We start from the raw sequence: 20,898 nt of genomic DNA on the forward strand, positions 1-20,898 counted from the left end.
TTGAAAAATAATAATAATAAATAAAAACTATAGCGTGTTAACTCGATTTATTTCACTAAGGTTATGAAAGTCATGAAATGGATAGGAATAGTTAAGAAGAATTGACCTGATTATTAACATCGACACAGCAAATGGTTAAAATTTACAGTCAAACTCATACAGCTCGTGTATCAGTTGTCAATCCTCTTCAAGAGCATTTTCTATCCTTTAGGCGGATCAGTTCACAGGATCCATAAGTTGCTTGCAGCAGATTCTGAGTTTTCAGCTATCAAGTCCTGAAGATATTCTTTGTACTCAATGGACTTAGATGGCGCAAAATTCTTGTTGACTAAAGCTGGCTAGTTCAGCCTGGGATGCAGTATTTTCTACAGCCAGCCACCACTCCTCATCATCATCAATTGCCTCCTGCTTTAAGATATTTTATTGAGTAATATTAAGGGTTATGTAAATGTAATTATGTGGCTGCTTAAGATAAAACAGACACATTAATTCACTGTTACAAAAAGGTAATATTCATCTTAGGTTTTCACAATCGCTTGCAACGGATTTCACCAGCTGAGCTAGTTGACACTGTCTCCAATAGTTTCAATTCAAATATAGCCCTACTTCAATAGTTGAAGACCCGTTTGGAAAAGGTCACATAGTAAAGGATTATCAAAGGTCAAGTTGGGTCAAATTTGAAATAAAATGAAACTAAACTAAGTTGCGTTATATTGTGATCAAAGAATTTGTAAGTGACCAGAATCAAATCTGTCCAACTCAAATTGGATTGAATAAAACTATCAGGCTCCATTCTTTACAATCTAAAATGCAATCTAAGCAAAATACCCAACGGAACCAATTGTGATCAGTTCGAGTTCGTTGAATTTCACAACTTAGACTTGATCGTACCTCACCCAATAATTTTCCAACAAAATTCATATTGGAAAACACAATCTGCCACCACGGTCTAAATAATGGGCATAGGCCTTTAGTCTTGTAGTGGAGCAAGATAACAATAACAGACTAGGGAATCCTATGGCCATTGTAATGTAAATGGTAGGGTTTAAATCAAGTTTAGGATTTACTAACCATCGTGCTTAGCTCTGTCTTTGTTTGCCTATTCTCCATATCTTCAACAACTCTTATGGCTTCTCGCCACCAGGAATCGTTAGAGTTGTCCTCAACATCGTCATCATATTGTAGAGAATTTTGTTCTTTGTTATCATAAAGTTCATGTCTCCACTTATTATCTACTAATTGTCCATCATCTAACAACCCAAAGGAGGAATCGATTACATCTGAAGGATTGGAGAACACATGAACTGGGATTGGTCGTGACGGAGACCGGTAACCTGTTTTCATGAATAATGAATTAATAAACATGTTAAAACAGAATAGAGAACTGAGTGTGAAAAGGGTATTCAAGCGCTTCACTGTAAATATATTAACCTCTGCAGTCAGGATCATGACATTTCTGATAATACACTGCCATTCGTAGATCAACCACATATATCACTGGACCAGAAAATCATCAAATTAGTATGTTCCAATCCTATAATAGAGAACACAGCAAAATTGAAGACAAGGTGCAACCACACTTCTAAAAACAGAAACGAGAAAAAAAAAATCCCTGGCTTCACTACAGTATCATAATCAAAATACAAGGAATATCTACCTAAAAATAAAAATTCATTTGAGAGGATACTTAACATTCAGAGATAGCCAAGCAGCCGTTCCGGCCTTTCAGGATAAAAAAACAAAGCACTTTCAGGGGATTTACCATTATTGCTTTTATGCTGTCTGCCAATTCGCTCACAGTATCTATTTTTTGTCATGCTGTAGATCATTAGTCTAAATTCCGATAAAAAATACCAGCTATGAATGTTTCCTGTAATTGCAGAAAAAAATCAACACAATGAGTAGGGTTATACTGAAATCTCAAGCATGAAAAGCCCAGGGACAACATGAAACCATGAAAAACATGTTAAAATAATAAAGTCAACATTACAAGCTGACATGTATCACCTGGTATATTCCCGACAGAGGCAACAGATAGTATAAATTTGTCCAGAAATGGGAATGGTGACTTTCCCATGAAGTATGTAGTTGAAAGATCACTTGTGCCAATATCCATTTTAAATTCTCGAAGAATTTGGCATGGAATTTTAACATTACTACTCTCCTGTCAAAGTTAAATAAGTATAATAATTAAGTAATTAAGCGCATGAAAGTTTAAATTTCAAGAAAGCTGTTCAGTTATGGGTATGTGCAGACATGGTAAAAGATTTTGAAGAAATCTACAGATTTAATCATTTAACATGATAACACTTTCTAAACAAAGAAAGTAAACTTTTCACAGTTGAAAACAATAACCAAAGAATGAAGCACCGGTATTTCAATGAATTATCTAAATCTATGAATCACCAATATTTCTATTTGTTTCTAGTATCTGATACCGATACTTTTAGATACTTCACCGATATGTATAGGTGAAGTGTCCACACCTTTAAAGCACCTATATCTAACACAACTGCATGAAACATATAAATATGCATAATATAAAACCATAGAAATATTGTCTCGTGATTAAGAGAAGATGAAACTAGTTGTTTATAAGTTATTTCAACAAAGACATGAGATTAATAGTACTACTCCAAAGAAGTAATTTATGATGACAATGATTTATAATATTTTCTATTTTAGCAATGTTTAAAAACCTATGCTTTTAATTTAGATTTCAGAATTTCAATTATAAACTTATTATGATTCATGAATTTTTATACATTTTAAAATATGTATATTATTCTATTATTTTTAAGATAATCGTACGGCCCTAACAAACACATCTTTTCGGATACGTGCACATTAGCCGAGCATCATATTGGAACAAAAAGAAATAAAATTTGATGCAATAAAAGATTTATAAACTTAAAGCCCAAATCTACCTCTGTATCAAAATGCAGAGTTTTCACACATTCTAAGTCTGTTTTGCAGACCAGATATGTTTGGCAATCAACATCAATATTGCATATCAAGGAAGCCATGAACATGTCTTCTTCACCCTGTCACTTAACAAAATCAAACAGAAATATAACTAACGAAGAAAAAAATTGCACAAAATGAATAAAAGGCAGAATGAAGACATATATATACACTGATTTGCTCATTATAATGCATATTGTTGGCTTTCATTGCATTGAATAAGATCCCACAACTGTCTTCAACAGGAAATTGACAACAATACATGTTATTACCCTTTCTACGTGGCACATAAATTCTTTTCATATACCTAATACCCCAATAGGATCTAAGAGAAGAATCATGATAATGACCAATTTCTTAAAAGGAGCTCTATTTCATATAATGGCTCTTCGTGTTCCCATTTTAATGATGCAAGAACAAATACTAAAACTAAACATTCCAAATTTCATGTAATTTTCCTCAAGGTGAAATCCTTTCCAAATAACATTATTTTGATGGAATAATTCAAATAGCAAATATTAGTAAGAAAAGTTCCATACCAAGTCCTTGCACTTAAATCGCTTTGTCGGTAGAAGAACTGAACTTTTTCCTGCTTTTGAGGAGAGAACAAGACGGAAACAACGATTCCGAGAATATACTGCAGTATCCACAAAAAGTTGGTCTGCAGATTCCTCGCTGCTAGAATCTTTCCTTACAAACAATTTATCAAAACCTTTATCTTTCGCCCTTGCTTTTTGAACTCTTGAGCATATCTACTAAAATGCAATCGAAGTGGCAATGGTCGATAGTGGATACTGGATGCTATAGAAAATAAATGTCATAGAGCGTTGCATAACTACTATAAACTTTCCCTTTCACCAACTAAGAAAAACATTTTCATAAAAAGTGTTAAATATATTGCCTTTTATGTTAATTAAGGAAATATAGTCTCGATCTTAATTATGTTATTTTTACATATTCATTTGTATTTGCGCTTAGCCTCCTTCTCATTATTATAAATGCATGACCCTATGTGTATTTTTAACACAAGGAAGATTAATCATATATCTAGGTTTACTATATTCAATATGGTATCTAGAGAAAGTTTTTGATAGTCAATATTTGAATTTTGAATTTGTTGAGGGAGGATTCTCTTGGTTCTTGTCATAGAACACGGGTTCTTGTTGAATATAGTAAAACTAGGTATATGATTAATCTTCCTTGTGTCTAAAACACACATAGGGTAATATATTTATAATGAAAAATGATACAAGTATATATGACAACCAAACATAAATATGGTAGATAGAAGATATTGTTAAAAACACTATCAACAATATCTACCAATATCAAACAATAGCAAAAGTTTGTTTCCCTAATTAACATAAAATGTAATATATCTAACACTTATCAAAGCATAAAATTTTTGTGGCAAATCTTCATTGAGTATTCAATATGTTAGATTGTGGTATCTTCATCTTTGTCTTATTTCAACGTTCTTCTCTGGTTTTATATGTTTATGCTATGAGAGGAATTAAATTCAGAAATGATCATACTTGTTCCTAAATAGGATATTTGGACAGCAATCAACTGCATTGTGGTCACCTCTTTCTCTTCTTTCGGGATCTATGTTTGTTCCCTTAATTGGAGAACCTTGGATTTTTAGGGTTTTTCTTTCTCCATTACTACTTCAGTTGCCTCTTTTGATAGTGCAAGTCAACCTGTTCTTTCAAATGAATTTCTAAAATGGTTTGAAGATCATCAAAATTCTAGTTCCGCTGCTTTTGTTGCACGCATATCTTTTGTTGGCCTAACTTAACCTTCTTCTCTTGGACCTTGGGTTCTCGATTCAGGTGCCACAAATCTCCAAACAAATTTCCTACGGTTACAATGACTGATGGGTCTAGGGTCTTATATCCCATGGTGTTGGTACTGTTAATCTTTTTCCATCTTTAACCATTGATCATGTTCTTTATGTCTCCGGGTCCAAACTTTAAATTAGTCATCTAATTTAGGTTTTCAATATTTTATTACTTTTATTGATGACTATTACATATGCACTTGGTTGTTTTTAATGAACAGTCATTCTAATTTATTTTCTATATTTCAATCCTTTTATAATAAAATTAAAACTCAATTTGAGATTTCCATTCGAACTTTGCAAAGTGATAATGGTCGGGGAATATGTTTCTCATTCTTTTAAACATTTTATGGCTTCTCATGGCATTCTAAATCGAATTTCATGTGCTTATAGACCTCAACAAAATGGGGTGGCCAGTGCAAGAATAGACATCTTATTGAAACAACTTGCACACTTTTAATTAACGGTAAGATTCCTCAACATTTTTGGGATGATGCTATTCTTATTGCATGTTATCTTATTAACCGCATGTCGTCTTCAGTTTTAACTAACAAAATTTCTCATTCTATTTTATTTCCTCATGCACCTTTACATCCCTTACCTATTAAAGTTTTTTAGTCTACATGTTTTGTTCATAATTTTAGTTCTGGACTTGATAATTTATCTCCTAGATCACACAAATGTGTTTTTTTAGGATTTATTTGATCACAAAGAGAATATAAGTATTTTTGTCCTTCTCTTAACCGCTATTTTATTTCCCTAGATGTCAAGTTTAATGAGTCTTCTTTTTACTTTAAGGGTCCTTCTTCTTCTTATGTATCTTCGTCTACTACAGTTACTATTCCTATTGTTTGTGATCCTACAATTGTGCATAGTCCACCGTTAGATTATCCTCCTCTTCCACCATTTCAGATTTATAGTCAAAGACATCCCCCTACAACCACCAAGTGACTCACTTCAAGTACCAACTATTTTGTCTCCCTCCTCCGGCTCTAACAACTGAATCTGACCTTCCATTTGTCCTCCATATTATATTATTTTGTTACCATAGATTATTTCCACCATTTTATACCTACCTTTCATCTATTTCTTGTGTCCATTCCTAAATTTGTCTGTGATTCCTTAGCCTATCCTAAATCTGGTTGCAAGTGGGATTTTGCTATCAAAGTTGGTCTTAATGGTACTATTGATTGCCTTGAAGCTTGACTTGTGGCCAATGGTTATACACAAATTTTGGGATTGGATTATGATGATAGTTTTTCTCCAATGATAAAGATTATTTCTGTTAGTTTATTTTTAGTCATGGTCGCTATTCAACAATGACCTCTTTATCAATCGGATGTCAAAAATGTTTTTCTCAATGGAGATTTGCAAGAAGAAATTTATATGAAGCAACCTACTAGATTTGTTGCTCAAGGAGAATCTTCTGGACTGGTATGTCGCTTTCATAAATCTTTACATGACCTAAAACAATATCCTAAGGCCTGGTTTGAAAAACTTAACAGTGTTGTTCAACAATTTGGTATGACTCAAAGTGAAGCAGATCATTTCATCTTTTACCATCAATCAAGTACTGGATATGTCTATTTGATAGTACACGTTGATGACATTGTTCTTACAGACAGTGACCATCATGGCATATCCCTGATGAAACAACACCTTTGCTACCATTTTCAAACCAAAGATCTTGGCAATTCAAATATTTCTTGGGTATTGAGGTAGCACAATCAAACGATAGTATTGTTATATCTCAAAGGACATATGCATTGGATATTTTGGAGGAAACTAAGTTGATGAATTCAAAATCTATTGCCACACCCATGGATCCTAATAACAAACTCCTACCAAATCAAGGAGAGCCTATTTAAGATTCTGAGCAATATAGAAGATTGGTTGAGAAATTAAATTACCTTATGGTTACTCATCCTGACATTTTCTTTGTCGTCAGTATGGTGAGCCAATTTCTCAATTCCCCATGTGAAGATCATTGGAATGCAATCATTTATAATTAAAGTACATAAAGAATCTCCTAGAAAAGGTTTGCTACATGGTTCCAATAACCATACAAAAGTTGTTTGTTATTCAAATGTTGATTGAGGAGGATCTCCTTCTGATAAAATATCTACTTCTGAGTATTGTATCTCAATTGGTGGTAACTTGATCTCTTGGAAGAGCAAAAAACAAAGTGTTGTAGCAAGATCTAGTGTAGAAACAAAATATAGAACTATGGCCTTAGTCACTTGTGAACTTTTCCAGCTTAAGCAATTGCTTAGATAGTTACAGTTTGGAGATATCACTCAAATGAAAATTACATGTAACAAGCAGTTTGCTCTTCATATCAGTTCTAATCATGTCTTTCATGAGAGAACCAAATCCGTTTAGATTGACTGTCACTTCTTTCGAGAGAAGATTGTATCTAAAGACATCAAGACTGAGTTCGTCAAGTCAAATGATCAATTAGAAGATACTTTTACTAAGTTTTTACAGAAACCGAGAATTGATTATATTTGTAACAAGCTTAGTGTATACGATTTATATGCACCAACTTGAGAGGGAATATTAGATATATTGCATTTTATGTTAATTAGGGAAACATAGTCCCTTTGTTAATTATGTTATTTTTACATATTCATTTGTATTTGGACTTAGCTCACATTCTCATTATAAATACATTACCTTAAGTGTATTTTCTACACAAAGAAGATTAATCCTATATCTAGTTTTACTATATTCAATAAAAAGTAATTAATAATGAACCATTCATAATTTTACTAAATCTAAATAATAGAAAGAAAACCATCCTAATCCAAAATTTATGTCTGGCTAAGGTTGAAAATAATGAAAATACTCGGACTTACTTCTGAAACAAATGCACCTGCGTGAGAGTTGTTCTTAAATGCAGCCTTTGGTATGCAAACTAATACATGACGAGAGAACTTCTCTGCAAATGAAAGTACTGAGATAAGGGTCATTCCTAACATGGGAAAAATCATAAGTCACAGTAGAAGCACTTAACAATAGTTTTACTTGTAAAAATTAACAAATAAAGAAAAACTACTGTAAAACGATGTTGGAATTAACAATATGTTTTAATATATGAAAATTTATTTTTGTATCTTGGATTATGTTTTAGTAGTAGTTTCTCTATATTTCCCATTATCTCTTAGAATTTGTTATGTTTTTTCTTTATCCCGTGATATGTATCCTTAACTAGTTAGGATAATAAGTGCTTCAGGTGTCCATTGGTTCAAAGATGAAGTCCTTAGCACTTGGCACAAAGTCTTGGGGACTGAATCCTCCAACCAAAGCATTTCAGTGAAAATTAGACAAGACAAACAATCTTTATATTCACTACTCCCAATGTTTTGGTCAACAAACGGCACCAATGATAGCTGCCATCTAATTTGAACAAGTCAACACTGATCCCTAAGAGCAAATCAATGTGCCAAAGCAAACTGCAACTCTTAATATACATGGATTAGCCACAAATTCTTCAGTAAATTATATTTGGCAGAAAAAAGAGAAAATTGTACACAGGTAATCGATTACACAGAGACATTTTTGCTTATACATGGTGAAGTCGTGCCCCCCTACACGACTTCAACACGTTGTAATCGATTACAATGTTTGGTAATCGATTACAACGACAAAAAGTCTTTTTTGGGGTGCACGACTTCAATCCTGGTCAATGCTAAAGCTAAGGGATCAAGAATTCATGTAAGCAAACAGAAAAAGCTCATCAAAGATATAGGCTACACACACGACAGTAATAGACCTGGAGAAAAGCCATACCTTCAGTTGAAGAATCAAGTTCTAAAACCCAATCGTGGTCTCCTTGAATTGCATATTTTTCATGTAAGGCTTCAAAAACCATTGATATCAAGAGATCAACCATTTCCTCTCCATTCTTTTCTTTGTTGACTTTCTTATTAAACTCCAAATCAAAATAAAGGTGACATGGTAAACCCTGGAAGCAAAAAGGAAACATTTCGACCGGAAAAATCAAATAAGCACATAGTTTAAAGGCAATGCAACCACAACCTCGTTTTGCAAGTTATATAGTGAATATAAAAAACACGAGATTATTACCTCTTGAATAACTTCATAATGATGTCGAAATTTGGGATTCATATTCTTGTACCTGAGTGTATGGTCATCAGCAATTATATGGTCTCAAGGATATTACTAATTAGTTGCAAATAATGAATCATATGAGAAAGAAATGGGAAGTAAACCTTCGCCAGAATTCTGTATAAGTAGACACGAGGAACCTTCTTTGGCCATTAAAGTGGTCTTGATAGCTGAAAACATGTACATCTGTTTGCCCTTTGGAAAACTTCATTGCTTCATCCTGCCTAGGGAATGTCATCCAAACTTCCTTTCTATACAAACACAAAGCAGGATTAAGTCATATTCCGCATCATACATAAAGTAAAAGAATAGTAAATCAGTAAACATATGGAAAGTGTAACGGGTATAACCAACATGCACCATCTAACAAACCAATACCTTACGTTCAATGTCTTTTTCTGAGAGAGATCAGGACATATCTCTCGTAATAATCGCCATAACATACGTGTTGGCCTTTTGGGAGGCACACCATGAGGAGATCCATAAAATACTATTGGAGAGAATTGCTTCCCAGGACCAATACTTTGTGCTTTTTTGGCTACTGCTGATTTAAGCTGAAATTGAAATGCAAAGGATTTTAATTTTCATGGAAGGATAGTGTATGAGCCAAGTTGCACGTATATATGTAGAAATACAGCAACATTCTAAAAACAGCTTGGGTAGAAGAGGAAGCAATCTAATGTACAAAAATAAATAAAAAAGTAAGCATCCTCTGTTTTCATTTCCAAAAGTTTGTATGTATAGCAAAAAGTTAAACTTATAAACTTTCAAAGACATAGCAAAGTGAAAATAAGATAGTATAATTATAACTGAAAGTGAAAACAGGAAACGTGCTCTCAAACCAAACACTCACCAATTAAACTGAAAGATACATCAAATCCCATGACATTTTAACTCCAATAATCCAATAATAAATTATACCAAGCAAGCTAAAGTTACCTAGCTACTTAAAGTAAACAAAACGTTTAAAGGGATAAAAGTTGTGATTTTGTTGGAGTCAAGTGTGAAATGGAGTTCCACATTAGGTGAAAATAAGCAAGAAGAGCAACATATAAGGAAAAAGTTCAGAAAAAACCCATTGGCTTAAAAATTTGGGTTGAAGGTGGTGTCTTGGTTCCTTATATGAGTTCCTTGATGAATTATGTGTTCCAAATTTCCTTATTGGTCTTGATGACTAGCTCAGATAACTACCGACATGGATTGGGTGAAAAAAACTTAGACAGAGCTCCTCGTGCACCTTTTAGAATTGTTCTTCAATCAGAATTGAAGTTTTAATTCCTAATCTATATTGACATTTCATGAAACTTTATGACACTGATGACTAAAAAGAAACTCTAATTTGATTAGAAAGAGCATCATAAGCTTTATCTAAATTTAGTCCTTTTCTAACAGCAGAAACTACATTACTTTTTCCATGGAAGATTCAATGTTGGTTTTTCTGATGCGTGATAAGGGGGTTTTCAGTTCTTCTCCAACCGATCCTGGACCCGGAGATTCCGAACTCCCTTGCTCCAATCTTCCTCTGCTTCGTTTCCTTTCCCTCGTAGCAGATTCTGAGGCAACAACACAATTCATTTTGTTATTTATTTTTTTAATTTCACACAAAACAGTAAGAAATTGGAATTTCATTGCTTCTTAGGGGTTTGGCAGAGAGAGAGAAAGAGAGAAAAGAGAAAAATTGAAGAACATACTCGGAGGTGTTAAACCGCACTTGAAGCACGCGAACAAGCGATCAACGTCGCTCATGTTGTTGCTGATTGTGGTGGTTGATGATGATATTTTCGTTTTGTTTTTCTTTCTGTAATTTTTCACTTTTCAGCGGGAATTTGAATTTCGCAGAGAAAAGAAAATGGAAGGTTCTGACCGGATCGGGTCTTTTCGGCCTAGATAGTTCGGGTTAGCCCAACCAAAACGGACTTTCTCTTCATGCACCCTTATTATAATAATAATAATAATAATAATAAATAATAATAATAATAACAGTGATAATAATAATAATAATAAGAAGAAGAAGGAAGAAAGAGATATTATGGAGTTTATGATATTAGAATAGAGTGCCAGAAAAAAAAAAGGTCCCAAAAAGTTGTACTGGATAAGTATAATTAGGCTAAATTTCTTGTTTGAACTGGATGAGAGGAGGTTCCGTTATGCACATCACGATTTTCCTCTGCAACTCCGAAATTTGAAAATCTTAAGTTTGTTCTTGTTGTATTAAATGACAGAAAATATATTAAATCAATATATATATATATATATATATATATATATATTTTGAATTTTAACTTGTGATTTTTAATGTGTAATATTCTATAATTTAAATGAAAACATTGTTAGAGACGCAATATGGACTGTATGAAATAGGAAGAAAGGAAAATAATAGTATTTAAAGAATAATAATTGGTCGCATTATTTTAAACATATGATTAACTTCTTTTTATTATTTTTTTCTTTATTATTTTATAGGTAGCAAAATAATAATTTTGTAATCCAAAATATTAAAATTTTAAAATATAATTAAAGACAATAACATAAACATACACTTAGTTATATTTATATATTGCATAGGTACATAAATTACGAAATACATAAATTAAGCAACGGTTGGAAATCTCAACTATTTTTTCAAAACTGGAAAAAGAAAATTTTTGACAATTTTATTACTTTTTATGATAACTACTTCGAAACATTTTTACTTAAAATGATTCATGATTGATTAGTAACAAAAAAAAACATTTACTTCTAAAAATTAAACATGATAAATTTGAAACTTTATACGATTTTATACATCAATCATCACATGATCTCATAATACTCCTCTTAGAAATTTATGATAAATATTTCTTGAGGTGAAACATGGGTGGTGAATAATTCTGGTTATGGAGAAACAGGTAATACATATGAAGGAGTTAAAAAGTAAAGTCGAGATGCATCTGAACTTCTCCTTTGTTGACGAGAGCTTGAAGCCCTTCTTGATGACCCAGATGACACTCTTCTTGCATGTTGCAGTTTTATTTTGATACTGATCAAACAATATAGAGAATGAATCAATTAATAACATATACACTCAATGATCATGAGTTAAAGTTTTGAAACGCTACTCACTTTTGATGAACATCAACATATTGATCAGTTTCATCCAATATATCTTCCTTGAATGATGAAAAGAACAAAAATATCAGCAATCTAAGAATACCAGAGAAAGAAAATCGCTAACTATTGTTGCTGCTATTGAATTGCAAACCAAATTTCTAAGGAGTATCGATCATAGTGAGTAACATTAACCTGAAGTAACTCTTCCATAACATCTTCCAATGTGATTATCCCAATCACTTCCCCATCTGTTGTTGGAAAAGACTCCACATTCTCAAAGGATGAACTTGCATCAGGTTGCTCTGATATTCTTTGTGGAAGACCTGCGTCACCCTCACGATTCATGGCGCTCTTCAGGGTTGCACTGTAATATTCTGTTTCTTGTGAATGCCAATCTGATGCATCAGTTGAGATGCGACTATAATCTCCCGGTTCACATGAAGATCCAAGTCCTGTAAAATTCACACCTACAAGGTTAGATACTTGCAAGAACCAACTATGTGATACTAGTTAAATGTTTGTGTTGATCGAAATGTCTAGTGACTCCACTGATGTCTGTGATATAATGCAGATAAAACTTTAAGATACATTACAAAATTGAAAGTTAAGTATCAAATGACTTTTAATTTTGGAGGGATGAGCATTAGCAAAAAAAATACTTTACAAGGACTAATTTAGAACAGTCAAAAAACAATAGTTTTAAATTTTACAAGGATAAACAAGGAAATTTTTTTATGTAATCAAAATCAAAACTTGTTCATTGGTATAATCAGACCTGGAGTTTTTCCTTCTTTCTCAGTTGCAGCAGTTCTGATATTTTCTTCACATTTGAGGACAACAGCCATGTGGCTTTGACCCTTCTTGAATTGATTCAGAATATCATACAATGGCCAATCTTCATCAACTCTGATAACCAAAGTGGAACATTATAAGCTCTACACAGATAATAACAGAGATTAATCCATTAGTACAACATTCTGAGCACATGAATTTTCTGTTGGCTAGTTATGCCGTTTTTTCCTTTATTTTTTCATCTTTGCCTTCACCTTCATCATCATAAGCATTGTCATCTTCCTATGATAAATATATGTGTCATTCAAAGCTTCCTTTATCATCAGCAAAACAGGGAAAGAAGTTTCATACCTAGGAACTCTCCTGATAGTCAGATATTTAATTGGTGTTTCATCTTCAGGACGACAGAAGATTAAATTCCTGACCTAGTCAAGGTTGAACAGACATATTAAAAGATGTCTGTTTTGTAGGGTTGAGTTAGACTTAAAATCCAACTCTTAACATTAATCAGCAAAAGTGGTACTTAGAAAATGATCCTAGTATAAGTTGCTATAAACTTGAACATATCAAACTGATATATTACCAAGATGATACCAACAATATTTGTCTGTTTTCCAGAGTAGATTGGTATGCGGCTATGACCTTTGCTCATTATTAAGCCCATAGTATGCCTAAAGAGTAGAAAAATTAAGTTCAGGTAAGGTAATGCTTAAACATCATAGTAAGACATGAGGGACATACATGTCAAGTTTGGAGTTTATGTCAAGAGAAAATGTTTCACTTAAAGGTGTCATAGCATCTTTAGCGGTCTTCTGTGTTAAGTCCAAAGCTCCAGCAATTATTTTAGTTTCATGAAGTGTCAATTCTCCACCTTTCCCTGCCTGATAGTGAACTTAAGCATATAAAAAAAATGTTATCATAGTTCTATAGCAAATAAAATAAGCTAACCTCATCTGCATGTAAATGGACTAAAGTCTTCAACTCTGCTCGTCCTAAAAGTGCAGTATGCCCCTTGCCAAGAAGCCAATCCAATAACTACCATGGCAGAATTTGCCAACATATAATTAAAAGAAAATTAAAGTATCAGAAGCTAACATTTAGGCTTATATTGTTTATCTTATTGATATGTTACTAGTGGAATCTGCCCTTTTTTTCTTGGAGTTTCATTTGTTGAATATTTAGTTGAGTGATTTTTTTTTAATGTAATTAATGAGAGAGGTTAAAATAAAAAGTGATATAATTTGCAATACTAATTGAAGAGTAAAAAAGTATAAACTGAATGGTTATTGTTATATATTGTTATGGTATATTCAATAGTCTCATATAATTTAAGAGTAAAGATTATGGACAATTTAAATACATTCTCTCCTCTGATCTTTCGAAATGTCTTTTAAAACAAAACTATGAAATTGTTTCAGATTTCAAAATAGATAATATCTCAGATGTGCTGATTCACAATAATGGAACACATATATAATATACATTGCCTAACTAGCTTAGCAATGATCCTGATATAGATTACAAGTTGAAAACCCTGATCTACTTCACGTCTATAATTTATTGGAATAGATTGAGTCAGTAATTCACTGCAGATTTGTTTCACATCTTAAAAAGGCTGTCCTAGTTCATTGCAGATACTAAATTTCTGATAACTTTTCTTATTTGGGTAAAGATAAGAGTACCTTACTAAGTGGATATGCAATTGGGAAGAAAATCAGCATAAGAACTCGAACAAAGGGAGACAATGCTGCTCCAACACTTAAACCATATCGAGAACACAAGGCTTGAGGGATAATCTGAGATCAAACTCTTGGATGAGAAAGTAAAATAGTGATACAAATGTATGTATGTAAGTAACTAAATATATTAACAGTAAAGATAATTTTTCTATACCTCTGCAGTGATAGCCAACATGGTGGCTGACATTAATACTGAAATCCACTCAGGGAACATTTTCTCCATAAAAACAGAAACCCCCTTCAGTAACAAAATTTTTGTTCAGTGGTGCCAAACCATAAGCATGATAGGTATTGAATCTCAGTAGGGCATATATATTTAAAGTATGTTTGGATTTGGAATAATATATGGATACACAGATAAAGTTCTGGTTTTCATTTAGTAATCAGTATGCAGAAGCTTACTTTAAATCAGAAGAAGGTTCTTGAAATGATCTGATTAACATACCTCCAGTGCCAGAGATTTAGCTATAAGGAGGGTGCATAAAAGTAAATGCTCATTCTTAACAACTGACATAATCTTTGCTGCAGATAAAGAAATGTTTTCATCACTTAACAAGATGAAGCAGTAAATAGTTGAGTTTCATACCCCAAATTTCTTGTATTTCTTTTGCTAAATTTGTATACCAAAATGAACATGGCTAAGTCTTTTATTTTCTTGAGTGTTAAGGTACTCTTAAATGAAGAAAATGACCCTAAACAAAAAGCAATGAACTACCTGCATTTTTCTGAATTTGAGGCTTCCCAGCTTTAACAAGAACCTCAAGATCAACTTGGCTGAAAGACAAGAGTCCTAGAGCAAGACCAGATGTGATAGCAGCAAATAACACAAAAGCCCAACAAGTGCTAAGTAAAACCCAAAAGTGAGATCCACAACAAGGTGCCTTTTCCTCAAAATATGGACTCATTTTTTCTTTGGATGGGAGAAGACAAACAATTACAAGAATTGGAACATGGCATGTAAGAAAGCAGAATATAAGCAAAAACCAGGATGCCATTGCCTGCAGATGCTTAAATATAAAAATGGAGTATCCCACCATTAGGATCAAAGGTCCCAAATAATGAATTCCCAACTCTTGGGAGAGTTGTAAGAGGCAAAGTTAAACAATTGACAGAAAAATTAAGTTGAAAGGTGTATACTATTTTTTTGTTTTTAAATTTCACACAGGTTTCTACGTGATACTCATTTGTTTATAATACATTTCACACGTAAAAGTGCTGTCCAATTGAGAAAATTAATATAAATATATATATATATATATATATATATATATTTATATTTATATATATATATATATATATATATATATATATTTATATTTCAAAGTTTTGGCAGTACTAAGTTGAAGTGTCGTTTTGAAAAGATGTGATAAAAAAATTGTAACTCGAGTAGGATTTTGAAGAGTGGTCCAATTGTTAATTCACTGTAATATAAAGACTCAAAGTTGATGTTGAAGGTAGCATGTTCTTTCAGCAGGTATTGGTTATATATGGAGTTTACATGCCCCATGAATAAACTAAATGGGTTATTCCCTTGAACTTTGTGCATAGGACTACTTTTATTTATGTTTAGAAAATAAAACTTTTATTAAATAATTTTATACATTTTCTGTTTACTAAAATTAATACTTTTTAAGATTATTAGTCTAAATAATAAAAAATCATAATAAAGAAAATCTTAAATTCAATTCTCACTAAGTATAACCAGGTTTAATTTTAGAAATAAATGAGAAGATGATGATACTTGTTTTTTTCTTATAATCAAAATAAATTAAATAAAGAACAAATTATAATTGTGTGGATAAAAGAATTCAATTGGAATGAAGTAAAGAACATATAAAATGATTAGTTAAGCTAATTAAAAAAATATTAAAATTGGAAATATCGAACAAATAATTTAAGTTTGACCAAATTATCTTTATACTTATTTTTACGAACATATATTTATTTTGAACGTAAACCTGAACCTAAAACATTAAGAATATAATGAAATTGATAAAATAAAAATATAACGAAAATATCAGTAAATTAACTTAACACAATTTATTTGTTAGCGAGTCAAAAAGATTTGAATCTCATTCGGACCATAACGGATTAGTCGATTAAATGACTAACTCACTTAATTACTATTTTTTTTAAACAAATAACATTTTTTTCTAATTTAAATCTAAATAAATTTCAATACAAAATAATGTTAAACTCTAAGAACAATTCAAAATAAAAAAATACAATACAATCCAAAATCATTTTAAATTTCAAATACAAAAAAATAAACAAAAAAAAATAAATAATATATAATATTAATTTACTTATTATCTATCTACAAGATTAAAATCTTGAAAGGATAAATTCATAATATTTTATTCTCTTAAATCATTTATTTTTCTATCTTTATGATAACTTCAATTATGTGTCTCTACTTTAATGCATCCACGATGAAACACACTTCAAAAGGATTTCCTACCTAGAAATCCCCGTATCATTATTAGTCATTTCATACCTTATAATATTCCACAAGTTCATATTGTCCAAAACATTTAACATATTCTAAAATAATCACCAAGTTACATATAATAATATTTGACACAATAAAAGATAATTTATATACAATAGCATCCAACACCACAAAACCCTGCCTAACACCACCGAGTCCAAAGGTTCCTTTGAAAAGCTTTTGCCTAACGCCAATCATAGTGGCCCCCATCACTACTTCTCGCATAGCCTTACCAAGGCTTGCCCAACGAAACCATCAATAGAGCCCCCAAGATTTAAATATCTTGAAAATGTCATCCAACAGCAAGAAGTGGCACCCAGTGACAAACCAACTAGAGAACCCCTGCACAAGTGGCGTCTAATAGTCCTCTTCAGCGCCATCAACACCAACTCAGAGAACCCACTGTCTCTATGATGCCCAACACTATCAGTGGCGCCTAGAGCCATATTAGTATACCATAAATTTTACATTCCATGAACTACTTTACAGTTTTAAACACTTCATAAATTATAAAAATTGTGGCTCTTAGCTCAAGCAATCTCAGATTGCTCAAATCAAATCGCATTGAGGTAATTTCCTAATTAAAGTCAATTCACAAATTTCATTCATACCTAAATCCAAATACACAACCAACATTTCACAAATTTAATAAATGAAAATCATTACCCGTCACCAAATAAAAAAATTAACTTGAATTAGAAAATGCAAAACAAGACCAAAATAATGCATACATCTAAAATCTTTAGCTTCCCTCACTTGTTAGAAAACCTCAAGAAGTTCTAAAATATCCAACACACCTCAAAGCTCACAATATGTATGCTCTATCTACACATAAAAACATCACATACATGATCAGATTATACCATGATAATCACTGATCATCAAATACTCATAAAGAAGATCAAAACCTCACATGCAACTAAGAGAAAGGTCACATGCAAGTCGGTATAAATTTGACTCAAAAGGAGAAGATCATAATTTCAACTTACACAATTGAAAAATTGATCAGACAAAAATAAATATCTTGTCAAAAAGATCGTCCCAACGGTCTTCGATCTTCAAACAGAAAATTAGAGAATAAAAAATTTTAAAAAAAGTGAGAGATTTATATTTAAACACTTTAATATGATAAAATAATATAATCTTAGTATTATAAACACCCTATTATTTTTAAAATACTATTTTTTAAGTTTTACTTGAACATTAACTAAAACATAAAACAATAATTAAAAAAATTATCACAAAATATTATAAAAAAAAATTGCCTATGGAACTAAGTCATTTTTAAAATATTGCATACAAATCACCCACACACACACACACACATATATATATATATATATATATATATATATATATATATATATATAACACTTACTAGTTAGTTTAAGGAAAATGATTTCACAACCACTTTTTCTTTTAAATAATTAAATAATATAACTAGATTTTAATAATAAAATATTAAATTGAGATATTTAATTAAATCACATATAAATTAAATTACTACATTAATGAAAACAATTATAGAATCGGTAGAATAATAAAATGGTCAACCTAAGAAAATTTAGAATACTAGAACATGCTACTGTAGATATTTATTTATTTATTTGGGTTTTTATACCGTATTCTTTGAAAAACAAAGGTGGTATCTCATACAATAATATGTGCTTTTAATATTCTTTTTAAAGTAACCTAAGAAATATCATTATTAAAAGCAATATGTTAAAACATAAGCAACTCGACATGAAAAGAGGAAAAAGGATGTTAATTTCACAAAAATGTTGGTAACATTCACTGTTATATCACTTAATCATTTTTAGTTTCAAATCTAAGCAGCATTTCTGCAGAAGTTTAACTTGAATAGCTATACACTATATCAGTTGGCACTCAGTCCTCAATTTCTGTAGCAAAATTCTGCTTGATTTGGCAATCTTCCAAACAGTGAAAAAAAAAAGCAAAAGGTTCACACATTTGTGCCTTGGACATGCCACCACCACAAGTACACAACAACTTCACAGACACTATACAATATCATATGACAGAACGTCTCTAAACTGAACTTTTACAAGGATACAAAATCAACAGAGAAACATATGACAGTGACAAAGGGGAGCTAAGTAACCAAAAATACAAGTGTAAAGACAAAGAAAGAGTGAAACTTGGTTGCATATCTTTTCATGCATTATACTAAATGTCAACCACCAATGCATCAATCTTAGAGGAATCACAAGCACTCCTACCACTGCTGGAGAGGCTCCACTGATCAGACACTATGCTTGCTGCAGCAGATGCAGGTAAAATGCCACCTGCAGAAACCCCACATTTGGCTACAATCCTAACACTCTCTATCAACTCCTTGGTTCTAGCCTCTTGTGACAAAATATCCATCAACTTTTGAGGAGTTATCACCAACTTCACTTTCCAAAACCTGCTACTTTTACTGCCAGCGCTAGTAACAATGCTGCATTTACTGGTACTATTACTAGTACTAGTCCTACAAGAGAAAGGTTCTATAGAAGTTTTGTTGAGAAACCTCATTCCTTGGTGGTGTTGGTAGTCCAAGGACATTCTGTAAGGAGGAGGGTAGGGGGTAGTAGGAACACTATGAGAACGAACATGCCCTTGTCGAATGGCGGCGCAGTTGTCTTCGCTGACGGTGGCCGGAGGGTGTTCCGGTTGGTTGTTGAGTGGCAGAAGGTGGTATGACTGTCCAGCCACCAACTCATCAAATTGGCTAAGTGGTTTGCAGAAGAGTTCATGACTTAGGAATATGCCATGCCCCGGGAATTCATTGGTGATGAAACTCACAGTAATTGGAGCATAGAATTCCATGATTCCACCATCAGATGTTGTGACTTTGATCATTACTTCAGGATCTGACATGCCTCCCAATAAACAGTTTCCCATGGTGGATGAACTTGGAAAATCTGTGAACTGTGATGCTGTAAGTGTTGTAAGTATATATATATATGGTAACTGGTTTTCTTTCCAAGAGCGGGAAAACTTGTGGTGTTGAAAAGAAAAAGATGTTCAGTGGTGGAAGATTCTGATGAAGAATGTTAGAGTAATTTAATAACAACATGCTTAGGTTATTAAAAAGGTAGAATGTGTTTAGATAAACTTCTTATTAAACAAATAGAATAAAACAGACTTTTGTGTACGTTAATAGAAACCTTTTATATAGTTTTTGTTGTAAGAGATGGTGATGAGTCAAAAGATGAGTAATTGATGCTTATGTATATTGTTTTCACCAAGTGTTTATGAAACACAAAAGAGGAAAAATGTTTCAAAATTGATTTTGGTCCCAGTACAGAAGGGAAGAAAGCAAAAGGACTTGNAAGCTAAATAAGGGAAAGAATCATTCTACTTAAGTGCTTTGTATAATATACTCTTAACAAAATTACAGAATCATTCTCATAATCTCTTTTATGATATTCATCACACGTAGAATAGAATAAAGAGGTGGAACAGGAAAAGGAGAGGAATAGAAAGGACCATATACCTCCAGAAACAAAAAAAAATAAAAAGGGATACGTGTGCATAGTATTACAAAGTTTTAAATATAACAATAAATTATGTGAAAAAGAAATGGAAGACGAATAGTAATATGAATGAAGAATACACTAATACACACTCAAAATCCCCTAATAGATTTCGATTTAAAAAAAATGAAATTTTTTAAAATTAATGATAATTTTGAAATTATTTACATAATTATAGACTTCGATTCTAAAATAACTTAAACCAGTTTCTTTATATCCATTGTAACTATGAAGTCTCTTGTCATTTTTGAAAAGTTAATTCTCCATTAATAATTTTCTCACCATGCAAAGTTTTTTTCTGTTCTAAAA

The 20,898-nt window shown here is 32.0% G+C and overlaps 3 protein-coding genes across 5 annotated transcripts; all 3 read right to left on the reverse strand.

Moving 5' to 3' along the window:
• Positions 1 to 10,782, reverse strand: LOC124835525 (uncharacterized). Of its 2 annotated transcripts, none has more exons than XM_088111598.1 (14): positions 10,627 to 10,782; positions 10,343 to 10,488; positions 9,314 to 9,489; positions 9,040 to 9,186; positions 8,894 to 8,945; positions 8,597 to 8,771; positions 7,663 to 7,745; positions 3,504 to 3,716; positions 2,928 to 3,044; positions 2,008 to 2,164; positions 1,763 to 1,870; positions 1,432 to 1,497; positions 1,072 to 1,334; positions 1 to 405 (listed from the first exon to the last, which is right to left on the reverse strand). In XM_088111598.1, exons 1-14 carry the CDS (start codon positions 10,679 to 10,681, stop codon positions 304 to 306), a joined length of 1,860 nt encoding a protein of 619 aa, XP_087967724.1. In that variant the 5' UTR covers positions 10,682 to 10,782; the 3' UTR covers positions 1 to 303. The 2 variants fall into 2 exon arrangements, with proteins under 2 accessions (XP_087967724.1, XP_047166415.2); XM_047310459.2 differs by having other exon boundaries at positions 1 to 408.
• Positions 10,783 to 11,809: 1,027 nt separating this feature from the next.
• LOC124835512 (DUF21 domain-containing protein At2g14520-like) lies at positions 11,810 to 15,461 on the reverse strand. 2 transcript variants are annotated; one of them, XM_088113564.1, is made up of 12 exons: positions 15,272 to 15,461; positions 15,002 to 15,078; positions 14,711 to 14,794; positions 14,500 to 14,613; positions 13,766 to 13,852; positions 13,559 to 13,698; positions 13,401 to 13,488; positions 13,169 to 13,242; positions 12,801 to 12,931; positions 12,218 to 12,477; positions 12,038 to 12,084; positions 11,810 to 11,954 (listed from the first exon to the last, which is right to left on the reverse strand). In XM_088113564.1, the coding sequence occupies exons 1-12, from the start codon at positions 15,459 to 15,461 to the stop codon at positions 11,810 to 11,812; spliced, it is 1,437 nt and encodes a 478-aa protein (XP_087969690.1). The 2 variants fall into 2 exon arrangements, with proteins under 2 accessions (XP_087969690.1, XP_087969691.1); XM_088113565.1 differs by having other exon boundaries at positions 12,218 to 12,443; positions 12,779 to 12,931.
• Positions 15,462 to 18,847: 3,386 nt separating this feature from the next.
• On the reverse strand, positions 18,848 to 20,308 carry LOC124835520 (uncharacterized). Its single transcript, XM_047310452.2, has one exon. The coding sequence runs from the start codon at positions 19,952 to 19,954 to the stop codon at positions 19,235 to 19,237; it is 720 nt and encodes a 239-aa protein (XP_047166408.1). The 5' UTR covers positions 19,955 to 20,308; the 3' UTR covers positions 18,848 to 19,234.
• Between the last annotated feature and the right edge of the window lie 590 nt (positions 20,309 to 20,898).

Source organism: Vigna umbellata, chromosome 4 (genome assembly GCF_029865625.1).
Source record: "Vigna umbellata cultivar VRB3 chromosome 4, Vumbellata_1.0, whole genome shotgun sequence".
NCBI lineage: Eukaryota > Viridiplantae > Streptophyta > Magnoliopsida > Fabales > Fabaceae > Vigna > Vigna umbellata.